Raw genomic sequence first — 17720 nt, 5'->3', positions numbered from 1 at the left:
CACTAAGATGTGTCCGTTCGTAAGCAAATGAAGCACAGCAGCGGGGTCCTTGCAAATGTCTGCGTTCTTTTTTATTGAGCGGCAGGTACTATTGACGCAATATACGTAATGAATGAGCTGAGGCACTAGCATTACGGAAAAAAAACGTTGTACGAGCTATCATCTTCGTCTGGTGTCTCAGTATATATACAACGTTGCCAGCTAAACGGGCGATGCCACGAGCAAACCGGGAGAGTTGTCTTCGGGACGTCTCTGTCAGGGATGATTGCCAACATCCGCATGGAGTGTTTGGAATGTTGGGCATCGAAACTAAAAACCTGTTCATGCTAGGACATCGGTGTACCAGAAACCGACAGCTGGTCGCTGCCCGAACGTTTAATGACATCATCCGGACACCGTCAAGAAAGGCACCAAGAAAGGCACCAAACAAAGCGCCAAATACCATTAGTGTGTTATTAACCCATTAACCCATTAGCTAGCATTGACGAACCAAATCTTCCTTAGGCCTTAAAATCAACTGACTAATGTGTTCTTAGAATTGTTCCATTGTTACAATTTACGCTATCAACTGTCGTAGAAGTCCTGGCATGGAAATAACAAAGCTTGATAACTTACGATGAAGTCTCCTTCTACGCATATATGATAACACGACTGATATTTCAAGGTTGTTTTTCTATAGGAGCCTCAATTTTGATTGCGTCTTATATTTGCATCATCCCATAGGTTATTCACCAAGGCCATTTGGGAAAAATATTCAGGTCCAGGCCGCATTAGGCCAAATGTTGGGAATAGACGGCATTTTCCCTGAAACGCGCATCGTAGAGAAAAGTGACTGAAGTGTATCGAGAACAATTTCAGGCCCATTTCAGGTACGTCTTATGTCGAACCGAGCACTCATGACGCCTAATGGTGTGAGTAGGGCTTAAAAAATACCAGTATCATCGACACATATGTACCTCGTGCCTTCAAGGTCATCCAATATTAGAGTCACACGAGGTTACAAAATGAAGTCAATATTCATTGCGCCTTGTCCCTTTTAAGCAGATCTTGACATTCGACTTGAGTCAGCTTAGCATGCGCTCATATACAGACTGCGTGTATCTATTCGTAGACAACAAAAATGTAGGTTGACCTCGTTTAGCCCAATCTAATAGAGCGACAGCAAAACACGCTGAAAAATTACTTGAATACAAGGTTCTAGGAATTCAATACGAGGTTACTATACAAGGTTCCAGCAGGTATAGCTTGAACATGAAGCCAGTGGCTATTTACATTTCGATCTGACACACAAATATAAACAGCATATCAACAGTACCGGCATAACCTCTGCAGTTTGCACGAGAGTCGAGGAAGGACCAGGTGTCCCACATCCCCCACACCAAGCATGTTAGTGCTCACTTGTTCCGTGAGGCACTGGTACTACCCGGCAGAACCTGCTAGCGTCTTACTGATGATCTTGCCCGAAGCTGGGATAATTATGGGCCCCCCCACCCATCCTTATACACGCCGGCCTTCAGGCTCACGCAGAATGGCTTAAAGGGCTGGAGTTGTGGGACCTTATACAGGCTCTCCTCATGGGCGACAGCCTGCATTGTCAGCCTCCACAGCTCCTCCACGACAGACTTCTCATACGATATCTTTGCCATGGCATGCCAGGAAGCAACGTCTTCGTCGCTATGGTGGCCTTTGATCCGTTTTCGATGTGGCGGGCATTATTTATCTACGTCGCGCTATTCCTGGTGCTTCAATAGGCCATGCAACCTTTACTGACTCCTGCTCTCTGTACGGTTACCGTGACCATGAACATCATCGGAACCTTCTTCAGCGATAGCGAACCTTCTGGATCAACGTTTTATATCTGCCTCGTATAGCAGTCCCCGTCGGACCAGAGTTTTTTGTTAGCCATCACGACAGCCATGGCCTAGCTGGGTTTCAAGGTGCCCATTGTCAGTCTCTCAGGCTGCGCGAGTCAGCATGCGAGAGGTTTTCTGCAAGCCCTGCACCTTATGTTAGGCGGGACGATCCTCCTCAGTTCTTTTTGTCCCAGGAACGGCTTCCTCACATCCCATTATTGTACTGTAAACGGACTTGCGACGCTGACATACTGCAGCCAAGAGATTGACTTATAAAGCTTTTTTTCCTTTAAGCCATTTGTTTCGGTGAAATTGACCAATGATCTTCCTTTGATCGATATTGGATGTGTTTCAATGAAAACATTCTGGCCTGGTTGTCATACATATCATGGATATCATCTGAGTCCCAATGAAGCTTTGAATCACACTCCTTGATTTCAGCTTGGTGGAAGACCTCAGACCACACATCTTGAGTTCCGGTTGTGCAGAAATTTCCTTCGTGTACTGATAGCTATGTACATGACTACTAGCATGCCCACGTTTGGACACCTCTGCTCCAGCTCATCGAGTTTGGAATCGTCTGTGGTGGTCTCCCCTCCCCCCTTCAACGCTAAGGAAGCTAGCTCGACTGCGGAAGCTGGCAAAGAGTCAGGCATCTTTTCTCCCCCCAAACAGGAAATTAATGACGTAATAGACATATTAAGTCTCAACTGGGAAACTCGCCTCACCTCGCATGTGAACGAAAAATAGGGGGTCACGTGGGAATCCCTGGCCCATGCGGGGCCGCAGCTGCTCACCGCCGCTCGAGACCTGATCTGTGACGTGGCCGACACCGCTGGCGGGCCTGGCCGCCCAGGATGGGAGCCGGCCCGGAGCCTCGCTTGCAGTGCCGATTGGGCGCGCTCGCTGGCGGGAGGCGCGATAGGCGCGCAGCAGATCTGCCTCTCCCTCCGTCAGGGGTCCAGCCGGCGGGGGGCGGGGCACTCCGGGCGGGCGGGAGGAAGGGCAGAGCCTCAGGCGTGCGGCAGTTCTGCCTCTCCTTCGGTCAGGGGTCCAGCCGGCAGAGCGCAGGGCCGCCCCGGGGCGGGCGGGAGGAAGGGCAGCGCCTCAGGCGTGCGGCAGCCCTGCCTGTCCTCCGGTCAGGGGTCCAGCCGACAGAGCGCAGGGCCGCCCCGGGGCGGGCGGGAGGAAGGGCAGCGCTCCAGGCCGCGGATGCGTCTGAGGGCTCCGACCTTCCCATGCAGCGCCAGCGGGATTTGGCTTATTGTATTACCTCGTTTTCCACGCCAGTGGAGCCCGGCTAAGTGACGGGTGAGGCGTGTGGGACCACTGGCGCCGTTGGACTAATCAGTGCTTCAGGTCAAATTAAATTGGCGCCGCTGCTGGCCTGCCGCCGTGATCGCCGCTGTGACGCAGTTCGGGTCTAATCACAGTCTGCACTGACCGCTCTGGTTATGCATCGCCGCTCCCGTGTTCTGCGACTGTGGAACCGGCCCCGTCGGTTCGCTCGGAAATCGCGTTGCAGCAGACGAGGAGGCGCCGGCTGGCGCCCTTGATTGGCACTATTTTAGTCGTTTCACCGCCCGACGCCCGGAAGATTTATTCCAGATCTACCTGGCGCTGGGTGCTGTAACGCGATCTATTCTGAAGCGGTGCCGTGACCCGGGCGTTGATGGAGCGTCTCCTCTGGGCTCAGCCCAATCAGCAGCCGTTCGGGATGACAGCCTTGCTAATTACAAAGGGAGGAAGAGAGCGCTGCGGCGTCTTGACGTCAGCTCGACCTGTTGATTCATGTATCACCAAATCGGCTATGTCAGAACACTATCACTTGCAACCGGTCCAGAGATAGAAAAACGCAACAAATTGAGCAATGTTTGGCAATGCACACAGACTTATTGACGGACCTTTATGGACAAAGGGCTTTTGATACCGCTGCTTTGTATTCAACGGGCCAATTGAGCAGTCGACATCGTAGAAGACCACCGTAGGCGCGCAGAACAAACTGGCAACCACTGACATGGTCAATTTGGAGCGCGCGCCGTGTGAAGCTGGGCGGGCAGCCGGCTACCACTGAGGACGGCCGCCCTGGTGAAGATCTACCTCGCGCCGTGTGAAGCGGGGCGGGCAGCCGGATACCACTGAGGACGGCCCCCGGGTGAAGATCTACCTCGCGCCGTGTGAAGCGGGGCGGGCAGCCGGATACCACTGACGACGGCCCCCGGGTGAAGATCTACCTCGCGCCGTGTGAAGCGGGGCGGACAGCCGGATACCACTGAGGACGGCCGCCCGGGTGAAGATTTACCTCGCGCCGTGTGAAGCGGGGTGGGCAGCCGGCTACCACTGAGGACGGCCCCCGGGTGAAGATCTACCTCGCATCGCCCACAACAGGGCTCGGAAAACGAGTGTGGCTTTGAGCACGGTCGGGTTTTCACGGGATTCACAGACCTGACTGGCTGTGATACGCAGAAAAAATATGAAATGCGAATCTGAGCGTATAATTATTCACACACTTAGAAGAAAGACAAGTGCGTGCTGAAAATGAACTGACCACACTGAATCAGCAAGCATGGCTGATATGATATTGTTGGTGTAGCATACCAACGTCGGGCATGAGCGTGGTCACTGACAGTACCATATCTCAGAAACACTGAGACCCGAGGTTCATCCTAACGGCTCAAGTTGTTGCTTATTTCCCACAGGAACCTGCCCTTCGTGCGTGACCCAGCGGGCATTCCCACTTCCCGGAAGTGTGACCAGACAAAATGTGGGATCACATTTGTGCACCACGGGTCTTCTCAAGCACAACAAGCACAAAGCACACACGCAGGTTTATGCATCACATTCCCTAACAATAAATATGTATCGCAGATTTATGTTCACAGTTTACAGGCCTTAATATACACATCTTCGGCTGTAAAATTTCGTGTATTGAATCTGAGTCGCGAATCCTCACAGCCATGCTGCTTCGAAGTTATTATTTCGAAAGGAAGGTCTATGTGTTATGCGTGCTCATAAAAGGATCAACGCGGAGTAGCAAGCCCAACAAGTGGTAATATCTTCAGCGACTTAGAACCTACGCGTGATACCTAACTCAAAGGTGGGAGAAAATCTTGCGAGCCGATGCCCAAGACAGTAGAAGGAAATGGGCTCCGGCTATTGCACACCACCAGACACAAAGGTGCTTTTCCGTCTTCTGGTGCGTCCATTTAAGATTGACCTAAGTTCTCAACGCAGAATGTTAGCGGAAGAAAAATCAACACATAAAGAGTACTAACGCCGTTCATCACCCTGAAGCAGTCCAAGACACAGCATCGGTGGCTAGGCCAGCCATTCATGGCCTTCTGAACGCTAGGCGAGAACAATACTGAATAATGGACGACGAGAACGGCTTTACCTGTACTGGAAGCGACATCCCAGTCAGCTGAGATCTATACTGCATCAGGTGGATACATTCCTGATGAGACAAGACCGCAAACTTCTTGGAATTTCTCATGGACACCTGTGGCATGGCTGGTTATCTCCCCAAAAGAGGTATGCCGCGGGTGCTTATGCTCGCACGCAGCCAATGTGACGTGAACCAAGAGCCGCCGCAGCTGCAGGCCTCACTGAGGGTCAGCTCCTTCGGCCCGTTGTGACGTCACGCCCGTCGATGCTCTGCCTGACTGCCCCCGGAGCTGCGCAGTATTCATTTCATTGTATGGCTCCTATCCCTGCTATGTCCTAAAGATGAATATAACCAGTACCAGCTGGTGTATCTGGACACGTGATACAAAATTTGCTGAAAATAGCGGCTGACGAAAATCAGGCACGAATTAGAGACGCTACTATCATCCGCAAAGTGCCGACCTCGCTCTTCTGTCGTGAGGGGACTATTCAGTACACAATTACGGGCAACATTGGCAAGCTGCCGGGCCAAAAGGTCAATGTGTCACTCGACTGGATCGGATGTCAACGTCTGACTGGCGCGCTCACAGGTAATGCAGAAGTCTTGTCGCTGTAGCTTCATGTACGGCGACCTCACCGACAAGGACACCATCACTCGGTTGGAGGATGGCCTGGAGCAGCAAAACCAGGACCAGATGGAAATACTCATCTACAAGAAAAACCGTGAGTGCTCATGTCAGTGACCGGCAACAGCATGATGGGAAACGTCTGTTTTACTGTTAGTTATAACTTGTGTGATTGCTGGTAAGAGGATGCAAAATGCCTGCTGCGTAGTGGACAGATATGTTTGTCGCGAACGCCATTGCCACATGCGCTCGTAGGCCAATATTAAATTTGTGATTCAAACCTGTTGTGAATGTTGACGTAATGACATAGTACTTGCAAAACCAATTCGCCACTGTTTTGGTATGGCAAACTTCTGGTTGTGAAATTATGAGCATATTTCTATGTTTAAAGATTACAATGCGTCAAAGCTTATGGAATGTGAGTGAAGTGAAGAAAGCATACCTGAAATACGAAATTGGAGGAGTAGTTTGATCCAACAATGGCAGAGTGTTGAAATAGAGGGGCTTCAAACGCGAATGACAATCAGCTTATTTGAGACCAAGAGAAAATATGCTATAATGCCCAGCATCTTTAATCCCGCAGTTAAAAATATTCTTAGCCCAAACCACGAATATATTTCTCAGCTTGTTAACACCTGGAATGCATCTCCATCTAACTTAGTGCTGTCCCCCCGATCTCCATTAACATGGTGTGCTATTACCTTGTGCAAATATGTCTCCGGCGCACAAGGTCATTGTGCCGGCTGCATGATCTCTGTTGCTAACTTCAGCTTAGCCGTCAGGTTCACGCGCGCATTCTTCGGACTGCGCAAGCCGTAGCTCTCGATGACGGTCGCCCACTGGTGGAGTCAGCTGACGCCATCTTGTCACCGGTGTTCAGTTGTGACTCCGCCCTGGGTGACTCGGCCCGGCTCCTGACTCACCTTCACCTGACACTCCTCCATCTGGCGCGAGAGCTCTCATCAGCGGCGTACCCTTGTGACTCGGCCCCGACTCACCTTCAACTGACACTCCCCCATCCGGCAGGAGAGCTCTCATCAGCGGCGTACCCCTGTGATCCGGCCCCGACTCACTTTCAACTGGCACTCCTCCATCTGGCGCGAGAGCTCTCATCAACGGCGTACCCTTGTGATCCGGCCCCGACTCACCTTCAACTGACACTCTTCCATCTGGCGCGAGAGCTCTCATCAGCGGCGCACCCTTGTGATCCGGCCCCGACTCACCTTCACCTGACACTCTTCCATCTGGCGCGAGAGCTCTCATCAGCGGCGCACCCTTGTGATCCGGCCCCGACTCACCTTCAACTGACACTTTTCCATCTGGCGCGAAAGCTCTCATCAGTGGCGTCCCGTTGTGACCCGGCCCTGTCTCACCTGCACCTGATACTCCCCCATCCGGCAGGAGAGCTCTCGTCAGCGGCGTCCCGTTGTGACTCGGCCCGGCTCCTGACTCACCTCCCCCTTGACACTCCTCCATCTGACGCGAGAGCTCTCATCAACGGCGTCCCGTTGTGACCCGGCCCTGTCTCACCTGCACCTGATACTCCCCCATCCGGCAGGAGAGCTCTCGTCAGCGGCGTCCCGTTGTGACTCGGCCCGGCTCCTGACTCACCTCCCCCTTGATACTCCTCCATCTGGCGCGAGAGCTCTCGTCAGCGGCGTCCCCTTGTGACCCGGCCCTGACTCACCTTCGACTGACACTCCTCCATCTGGCAGGAGAGCTCCCTTCAGCGGCGTCCCCTTGTGACTCGGCCCGGCTCCTGACTCACCTCCCCCTTGACACTCCTCCATCTGGCGCGAGAGCTCTCGTCAGTGGCGTCGGCTGCGCCTCGTCTGCGTTCGATGCGGGAATCGCGAAAGTTTTGAGCAGCGGCTCAGCAGGCTTCACAGAGCATACGCGGGCCGACCGCCCGCTCGCTGAAGTTGGCACCCGAGCAGGCCAAGTTACATCATTAGAAAAGCCCATATCGGCAGAGATGCTTCTTAATTAAGAAAAACTTGATGAAATTGTTTTGGCGTCATCACACCGCGTTCATCACACGTCTGGAAGTTTCCACATTCCTTGGTAAATAGCAACATGCTCAATGACCAGTTGTAGCCGGAGTAGCGAGAAGGCAGATTTTCAACATTCTTAGCGACCGAACAGATAAACGCTGCAGATCAGTTATTACCTGTGATTTTAAAAATCATTTAAACTCTCGTAAATCTGGTTTATTGGCGAAAATACCATCATGTTGCAATGATATTAGACATTCAAAACGAAGTGACAGCATGCCGAGAACAAATCGCCCAATACTGCTTTGTTCAGGAGCTCCCCATGGTCATGGCATGGAAACTTCTTATGCTTCTAGACAGCCTCATGAATGTTGTTGCAGGATTTAACTGACGTAGAACGCTGTCATGTACTTTATTCAATTTATTGGACCAATCATAGCGCGTGTTAAGTCGCGAAAAACGGATATCGCAGCACGAGACATTAATGTTGAGCTTTCCAGCTTCGCAATATTGTGAGCCCATGGTAAGCACTGGTAGAAGACCGAACACTCTAATAACACATTTTCAGAGAGAGCATGGGGACGTCACACGGAAGAGAATGGAGTAAAGGATCTGCTCCATACACGTCTTGGCACGTTTCTGGGCTCCTGTGCAACGAGCATGGCTGGCCAGTTGCGTTCATGCGCTTCTGGCAGAGACTGTGGTGCCCTGACATCACCGAGCGAGCTGTCGCAGCTGGTGCAGTGGTGTGGCAGCTTCAGCGTCTGCTCGCCGCTCCGCAGGTACGCCACTTTGGTTGCTGCTGCACCTGGCGCCTATTCGCAACGAGAAGGAGGTTGTCGTGCTGTTCCTGCTGACGCTGCGCGACATTACCGCTCTAAAGCAGCCCATCGAGGCCGATGACAGTAGAGGTACGGAACGCCCCCCCCCCCCCCCCACGTCACGCATGGTGTCACCAGATGTCGACACGGCCCATAGGCTCCGATTAGATCAGCGGTGACGGCTGGTGAGCTCGCGCAGCCGTCTGGAAGCTGCCTTAGCTGCACAGCTGACCGGAATGCAGTACGTCGCTTAAGAACACCCGTGACCCTATGGATGCGGAGTGTTAAAGTTACCTCAACTACGGTGCGGGGTGCAGGGTTGCACACATAGCGTGCTGCGTGCGGGCGTGGTCTCGTGCGGCCCGCCAGAGCGCCAGCCCGTTTGGCCCCCGATGACCCCGCCGCTGACCCCGCCGCTGACCCCGCCGCTGACCCCGCCGTGCCATCCCGCAGCAGGTCTGAGCAAGTTCGCCAAGCTGGCCCGCTCGGTGACCCGGTCAAGGACGGTGCTCGCTTCCCAGTTCTCCTCCAACGTGGCTGGCGTCAAGGAGAACGGCAAGCAGTCCAACATTGCTCACGTGAGTGCTGGCCCAGTACGGCGGCATGGCCTGGAACGATAGCGGCCTGGGTGCATGCAGAACAGCACACTCTGGCGGACTATGATTCGGTTACTCATGCATAGACCTATCGTTTGATGTGTTTTACAGAGATGTGTTCGGAGACATCATTCCGTGGTTGGCGTTTCGATGGTAGTGCAGTTATTTACTGTTTCACTGTTGGGGACCAGCGCGACAATGTGGATCCTAAACAGCCTCAATCACTATGAACGTCGCTTGAACAATTTTTGCTGTTGCCATGAATGCATCTGTTGTTTGGCAGCTGGAGCCAAAATGCTTGCCGTTTGCGTTCGGTGATGACATTCTATCCTCAACAGCTCAGCGTCGACTGGTCCACAGCACATGAATATGGTCGGTCATTTCATGAAGGCATGGTGAAATATCCACGTCATCTGCACGCCATGATACCAGATACAGACCCAGAGTACGCGAGCCCTACTACGCAACCGCAAGCTTCAGGAGCGTGTGCTCCGAGCTAATTTAGGCCGGCTGCTTGTCAGGTTATGAGTCCCGATGGCGATTTGCGCCCGGCAATGGTCCTTTATGCGGAACTTGCAGAGTAGGTTGCATGCTATATAGCCCTCGGTTTGGAGAGTTGGGCTGTTAAATCGTGCTTAGCTCGTCGGACGCCGTTTATGCGGCGGCCGCACGTCGCACAGTCGCCAGGTCATCAGCCGACTTCCCACGAAACGGCCGGACGAATCGGCCACGACTGGATGGCTGGCCGCTCCCAGAACCGTCACCAGGCCTCTGGTTCCGGCTGTCGGCTCAGATATTTGTGGCGGAGGGCCGGTCGCCACCACGCTGTAGCGGTCCGGCTTGTCAGGAGTCTTTCCATCCGCCCCTGATGGCGAGCACGTGACGTCACCTGTGCAGGGGATCGATGACGGGTCGCGTGAGCCCGGCTTCGTGAGGGTTCGACCATATACGTCGCCACCGATGATTACCCCGCTCCCAATGCCGTCCCGCAGCCACGGCCTTCCCCGCTCGTAACACGGAACGGTCTGGCTCGCCCACGGGCGTGGACTAAGTTCAGGAGTGTGCGTCAGAGTCTGAGCCCAAGTCCGGCTATCCTGTGATGGGATCCGAGTAGTCAGTCTTCTCCTGTTACGTCAGGGGTGGTAAAAATGTACTTTTTGCCGCGGACCAAATTTGGGGAGGAAAAATGTCGCCAGCAGCGTAATACGATACCATACGCTAAAATGGTCATCAAGTCTATGCCTAATAGCGTGTCAGCAATTAACCTATCATCGAAAGTCTCTTTCATCACTGCAATTTCAATAAAGTGCACATAGCGCAAACGTTCAGTCATACACTGCCCTTGAATAAATGTCAGGATAAGTGCTGCTGCTAGGAAAGCAGGCACACCTTCTCTAGACTAATGAGATCACATAGCCCAATCACAACAAGAGCTGTCTTTCACCCTCGGGACTTGCCGGGGCCTCACGTTTAAAATCAGTCTACGGCTGGATTTGCTTTCTTCGGCCGCAATAAAAAAACAACGAAGGACCTCGATAGCCAGGGCAGCAGAATGTATGCAGATTTCGAACCAGTAGCAAGTGGCACTGAACGTGACGTCTAATATGGGGTCTCCACGAGGCCATTTCCCGTTTTGAAAATAACGTGTGCGCTTCAAGCTCCATCTCAACCGTCATCAAACTATGCACCATACCTTAGGAATACTCCCAGCCTGGCCTGACATGTTTTGACTGGTGGGCGCCTTTCGCCGTGCTCCAAGCAAATTGCATCGGAATGTTTTAATAACTTCACATCAGGAGAATATCTCTTTCTGAACAAGTTACTTGCCCTGATAGGAGGGCAGAGGGTGGGTGATGCGACCCCCCTCCCCTTATAGTTTTCTGAGAAGACCAATGCGGCATATTGTGCAGTCTTGCTCAAATATTCGGAAGCCTCTGAGGCATCCATTGTGCGCGTGTTGGCATCAAAAGTGTCCCATCAAATTCACAGTTCTGTGAACGGGAAGAAGGCTGGTCGCTTGTGACTGCTCCAGTGAGTCAACAGCCTTTTCGGTGTCTTGAAATGTGGGTTTGACAATCACGGGTCAATTTCTATCTTGATCGGATCATTCCGCCCACTTACTCTGAACTGTCAATGCCTCTCATCGCTGAAGACAGGATACTGAATCATGGCAAAGTAAACGAAGAAAACAAAGCCAGAAATTAAACTCTAGGCTGGTATTCATGGCATTGCAATGGAAATGCCGCTTGCAAAGTTGCAGTGCATTGAAAGTCACCGCCCACCTCGTACCAGTCGCGTCGCAACAATTGGAACACGCCCTTGCGGCCAGATGAATCCCATCTCTGGATCTTTTTCGGTACTTTATACTGTCTAGTTTCGGGACACTGAGTCTGCTGTTAAAAACAGCAAATTGGTCGACCGGCCGGGCCATAGGGAATACACTGATTTGTTGCCGACCTGTCACCGAGTCGGCCGACCAACTAAAAATCACAGGACATTTTTTTGTCGCCAGGTTGGAATGAAACCTAGGAAAGATATCAGGGTATCGTAGAGTACGATAGAGAGTCTTTACAGAGATGTTTGCTTGTGTTGTGTGACGAAATTTAGTACTATGGAGGCACAGTATCTATGTATGGAAACCTCATGATATTTTGCACAGTGTGCTGTATCTTATCGTCTTGACCGTCACCAAAAATTGCCGTCCAAAACCATTTTTGGCACCAAGCCCTCCGTGAATACATGCATTTCTGTCGCCGACCTTATCCACCAAATCGGCAGGTTTTACTACCCCTGCATTACGTAAGGTGAACGCCATTTGGAGTCTGTGTGCGGTCATTTTTTACGGCTCGTAAATTAGAGTCTAAATCCGGATCCTCGGATGTTGAAAGCGAGTTCAAGGCCGAGGTCAACCTCAAGGCGTAAAGTTCCTTTTCCAGTTGGGGGGTTGGCGGAGGGGGGCTGGGAGGCAGGATTGTGCCCAGGGGTGAGGAAAGTGCCCTTTCTGTTATCGACGAAACTTGGAACCGTCTAAATTGTCACTTGGAGCCGACTCCTTCACAAACCGTTGCAATATAACTATAAATTTAAGAAACCATAAAGCAAATACAAATTTATGCAATGGGGCATACCCGTCGAACATTTTTGTTTTGAGAGTTTACTTGCATTCAAGTATCATTCACAGGCCATAAAACACGGAATGACGGTTGAGGCTCAACTAATAAAATTATCAGATTGAGGCATATTTAACATAACCAGTTAGCCGGCGAGTAGTTTCCTATTCAGATGGAAGGAGGGCTAACCATGGATAAAGCTTACTATTGTTAGCTATCATTTAAGTATTATTCTTCATTCATCGAAAATTTAAAGTTTAGGCCCCCAAGCTAATTTTGAGAAACTACACCCCTGTCTCCAACTGTGAAAGGAAAGAGCGTAAAATCTGTGGAGGGAGCTGCTTTGAGTGCATTTTGGATGCAGACTCAGTTATTTTTACCTTGTCCCCGCCGCAAAACTGCATCCCTATAGCCTTATATTTTTCGACAGCATGGTTCTTCAAGCACTGACAACAATATCACCCTCGGTTTCGTGGCATTATCGCACATTCAGCTAAGCGCGCAGGCGACATTCACTATCTTCGCGCAATTATTACTGGTGCAAAACTTACACCTCCTAACACGATCTCAATCAGTTAGAGCCAAACCCATGCAATATTGGTGTCAACATATTCGAAACACATTTTTAAGCACCGCTACCGCCTCCATTCAGCTTGATATATAACATGATGAAAAGATTAAGCGTTTTATGTAACGCCTGTCTACTGATCAGTACGCTAAGCCAGAGGTGCAGCGGACAATGTGAGAGGCCTACAACAGTGATGCCCAGTCTCCTTCTCAAAGCTGCTTTTACTCTCAGGAGCAGCAAGCTCGGATGAATCTTTGGCATGTGTCGCTCCAATGTTCTCCGTTTACCTCTGAAACTACAGCTCAGATCCAAGCAAAAAACAACAACAACAATCCTCCAAGACCGGCAGGACTACTTAACACCAGTACATCAAAAAGCTGCCGATAAACTACGTCCTTTTAGCCGGCCAGCTTCCCAAATGAACACAACTAACAGCAGGCCACAGCCTTGCGCTGAATCCAACGTGTCACCATGTGGCGACTGTTCGAACCCATCTGTCTCAAATGGCGCGACGCTTTAAAACGCTGCGTGGCAAACTGAAATGTTCGCCGCGAGATGCTGCCGCCAGCTACGATCATTTCAACTAGAAAGAAGCTTAGTTATTTGGTATTTTATACTGTTTACCATGTGAAGTGAATCTTGACTGAATAAAATCAGTGAAAGGCACTGCTCTGAGGGCATTGGAAAAATGCTGTGTCACTGCCGACCTGTGACGTCAGCACTGATAAAGTATGTTTTGCAGTACACTTCTGGCACTTGCTAACAACTATTCTGATTAAAGCTATTATGTTTCGCAGCATCTTACGGCTTAATTTGCCACTACAGTGAAACGTCAACGTTTTGACATTTGTTCCACACATGTTCACGTTGCAAATATTAACGAGCACAGACCGATGCTGAGCTTCGGGTTCCGTTTAGCTGGGATAGTCAGTTGTACTGTGGTCTTGTCTACTGAAATTTGTTTGTTTTTTCAGTTTTGTCACCAACTGGTTCAAAAAGTGTCATTTTTTGTCACCGATCATATCCGGTGAATCAAAAGCTTTTTCACCGCTGACTGTGCCTCTCAACCAGGGATGCAGTTTCCTATTTTAGTTATCATTTTATCCATCTTTTTTCATTTATCATGATTTGGGGTTCAGTCCGCTAAAATCAGATTTTGAAAAATTACATCTCTGCTGCGAGCTGCGAAAAATTGCGTCGAATCTGGGGAGAAAACTGTTTTCAGCGCATTTCGGTGGCAGACTCAAATATTCTTTCTTCCTGCGTATACCTTCCTTTCATCCCTCCATCCACGCATTTTTGCAAAACTGCATCCCTGTGGCTCTACCTTTAACGGTAACATGGTTTTACAAGCACATGAAATAATATTGCTGTTGGTTTTGTGACATCATTGTACAATCAACTGCAGGCGTTGGCGACGCCGAATCATCTGAAAGCGTGTCACTCCAACGGCCTCCGTTGAATGCAACCAACATCAGACCACAGCCTCCCACTGAACCCAACGCATTACCGCGTGGTGAGCAATCAAGCCCATCGGTCTCAAATGGCACGACGCCTTAAAACGCTGCGTAGCAAGTTGGGAAATATTTTATGAATCAACTTACCCATATAGCAAATATATATATATATATATATATATATATATATATATATATATATATATATATATATATATAATATAGTTTTATTCAGTGATTTTATTCATATATATATATATATATATATATATATATATGAATAAAATCACTGAATAAAATTATATATATTATATATTATATATATACACATATATATATGCATATATATATATATATATATATATATATATATATATATATATATGCATAGTTGATATGTGTCACCCACACATAGTTTCGATATGTGCTCGCGCTTGCAGCATGAGCACAGTACAAACCAATATCAAGCTTTGTGTTTTTGTCCAGCTGGGGTAATCTGTTTTAATCCGGCTTGTCTGATGAAATTTGTGTTCAATTTCTCAATTTTGTCACCAAATGATTCACAAAAGTGTCAGCCTTTTCACCGATCATATCCGTTGGGTCAGAAGTTTTTCACCTCTGTACCCAAGCTTGATTGAGCCTTACCAAGAAGCCCGAATTTAACCTGAACCATCGTAGCGAACGGAATTCAATAAGTACGGAGGTGCTCAAAGATATTACATATACCGGACTTTCGCAGCCTGTGTTTTGTTATTAACATGAGCCGTTCAACCATGGCTGAAAATTGGCTGATAATCAATACTCTGTCAGAGCCTCGGATTGCTGGAATCGTTGGGACTGGGACTGAGTAAAAATCCGAGCCGCGGGTCTTCAATCCGAGTTGACTTTCTTCTTCGTTCCGAATCCCGAAACGGCACGGGTTTAGTCGGAACTTGAGTCGGGCTGGGATCAGACTCACGCCTGCCCGCTTGTAACATAGAACGCGCCAACCCGCTTGTAGCGCAGAACGGCCGGTGCTATTCCCGGCACGAAACGACCCGTCCCGCTCGTACAATAGCATGTCTGTTCTGCTCGTAACGCAAAGCAGCCCACCCAGCTGGTTCCAGGGAACGGGCTCTTATACGGCTGCCTACACAGGAACGACACAGCGCCTGTCTCCTGTATTACTGATAACATGGGGCGAAACCCGTCGCCCCCTGCTTCTCCCGCATTGGAGACCTGATCAGGGCAGCTGTCTATTGTTCAATGCCTGCGTTCCCAAGTGTTTCCGTTGTGCACTGCCGTGAAGACATCCATTGAGCACAAATACGTTTTGATGCACACCATGTGCAAATCAGCTCACACAGAGTGCCCTCAACAAACATGCAGTGGTCACAGACTATTTGGCCGCCTGCCAGGCGCATGGCTGCGACATGAGTCGAAAGGTCATTAACTTTCTTAGTCCCAACAAACACGTTCCGGGCCGCCTATAGGTGCGCGGATGACGGGCGTTGTGCAAGCTCATTGCGAGCTCATATAGTGTGACCACTTCTCCAAGTCCTTGCCGTCACCCTATGTATTTCACTCCATCCAGAACAAGGTCATGAAGGGTCAGAGTCACGCTTCCTGCGAGACGAGCATATGAGGAACCGGACCCACACCCCCAGCGCTCACGATGGTGTGTTGGATAATCAAATGAATACACGACTGAGATTCAGACGCGTTGTTAGTAAAATTCAATTGTAACATGAGTTTGTGACGCTTCTTACGCATGCCGCAAATAATGTAGTGTGTTTACCGATGAAGGAAATTTCCAGCCTGAAAGACGGGTTTTGAGCGCATACTTTGTATATGATGTCACTGTGGCAGAGTTGACCCCGACCCTTACAGACGCAGCCACGGCAGAGCTGTCGCCACCTGCTTCAGATGACGTCGCTGGATCAGAGCCGCCAACCTCACCTCTTGCCGATGATTCCCAACAGCGCGGGGCTGGCGTCTCCTGTTTCCGGCGGTGACGTCACACTAGAGCTGACTAGCCACCACTGACGTCACATTAGAGCTGACCAGCTATCACTAACGACGCCCGTTGCAGATGATGTCGCTCAACTCGGACGTGCTGCCGCAGTACCGCCAGGAGGCGCCCAAGACGCCGCCGCACATCCTCCTCCACTACTGTGCCTTCAAAGCCATCTGGGACTGGGCCATCCTCTGCCTCACCTTCTACACCGCCATCATGGTGCCATTCAACGTGGCGTTCAAGAACAAGACGTCGGAGGACGTCAGCCTGCTTGTTGTTGACTCCATCGTGGACGTCATCTTCTTCATCGACATCGTGCTCAACTTTCACACGACGTTCGTCGGCCCCGGCGGCGAGGTGGTGAGCGACCCGAAGATCATCCGCATGAACTACCTCAAGTCGTGGTTCATCATCGACCTGCTCTCGTGTCTGCCTTACGACGTGTTCAACGCCTTCGATCACGACGAAGACGTGAGTACAGCGTCATCGGCATCAGCATAACAAAAGTGCTCACTGATGACAATGGCCCCCTATGAAACCAAATCAGAGCTGTCTCATGGTTCATGAATCGTCGCGGCGTCCAATGCTGTTGCACGCCTTGAGCGACAACTTATGGAACTGTTTCGGTTACGCTTTCGAGGGCAAACAGCCACGGTTCAGTCATTTTCGAAATAGAATGCTTGTTTGACAACTGATTTCAAAACACCATTGCCATCTAATGATCCTCAAAATATTGGGCCACATTTGTCTGAATCGAAAATTCCTATGGATGGTGTATCATGATTTATTATGATTATGCATTGGACCATGGTTGATGCACTAAATGTATTAAAATATGTAAGATGATGTTGATAAGATGATATTTGAACATGAATGATGTTGTCCACGGATTGCTGGCTGTTACGCCGGCCCGTTGAGACTGATGTCAGAGTGCCGGTTTCATGTCACAGCATGTGCAAGACGCAGTGTGTGAGTGCGGGATAAACAACTGGGGGATGGGGTGAGTTGGGGAGGAGGACATCGCACATGGCGTGTCGCATTTCCCCTGGAAGGATTATTATGAATTTTCGAGTGGAAGGGGGGGGGGATTTTGCCGGATGTGTTATTAATCCGAACGCTGCTTGGCTGGCAGGCTGGTTCAAAACTATGACACAGTTTGAACGGTTTTGGGTGGTGAGGTCAGGGCACACTCAACATGACGTTCTTAGAGAAGACTCTGATCCCAACGCTAAATGAGCAAATAATTTAGTTGGCTACATGTCCTGAACAATGAATGTTTCAATGACATTTAATCCAAGAACATAAATGTGATGAA

At 50.1% G+C, this 17720-nt stretch overlaps 1 protein-coding gene across 1 annotated transcript in view; it reads left to right on the top strand.

The window, feature by feature from the left end:
• Nucleotides 1-17720, top strand: part of LOC119108738 (potassium voltage-gated channel protein eag) — a 54771-nt gene that overhangs the window by 35065 nt on the left and 1986 nt on the right. Inside the window, exons 3-7 of the mRNA XM_037232363.1 lie at nt 5828-5960; nt 8640-8768; nt 9132-9256; nt 16481-16876; nt 17356-17405. Coding sequence (XP_037088258.1) covers nt 5828-5960; nt 8640-8768; nt 9132-9256; nt 16481-16876; nt 17356-17405 — 833 coding nt within the window. The remainder of the gene's footprint in view (nt 1-5827; nt 5961-8639; nt 8769-9131; nt 9257-16480; nt 16877-17355; nt 17406-17720) is intronic.

This window comes from Pollicipes pollicipes, unplaced genomic scaffold (genome assembly GCF_011947565.3).
Source record: "Pollicipes pollicipes isolate AB1234 unplaced genomic scaffold, Ppol_2.1 Scaffold_2555;HRSCAF=2994_pilon_pilon_pilon, whole genome shotgun sequence".
Lineage (NCBI taxonomy): Eukaryota > Metazoa > Arthropoda > Thecostraca > Pollicipedomorpha > Pollicipedidae > Pollicipes > Pollicipes pollicipes.
Note: the sequence above shows the minus strand (reverse complement) of the source record. Positions and strands in the feature narration are given on the sequence as shown.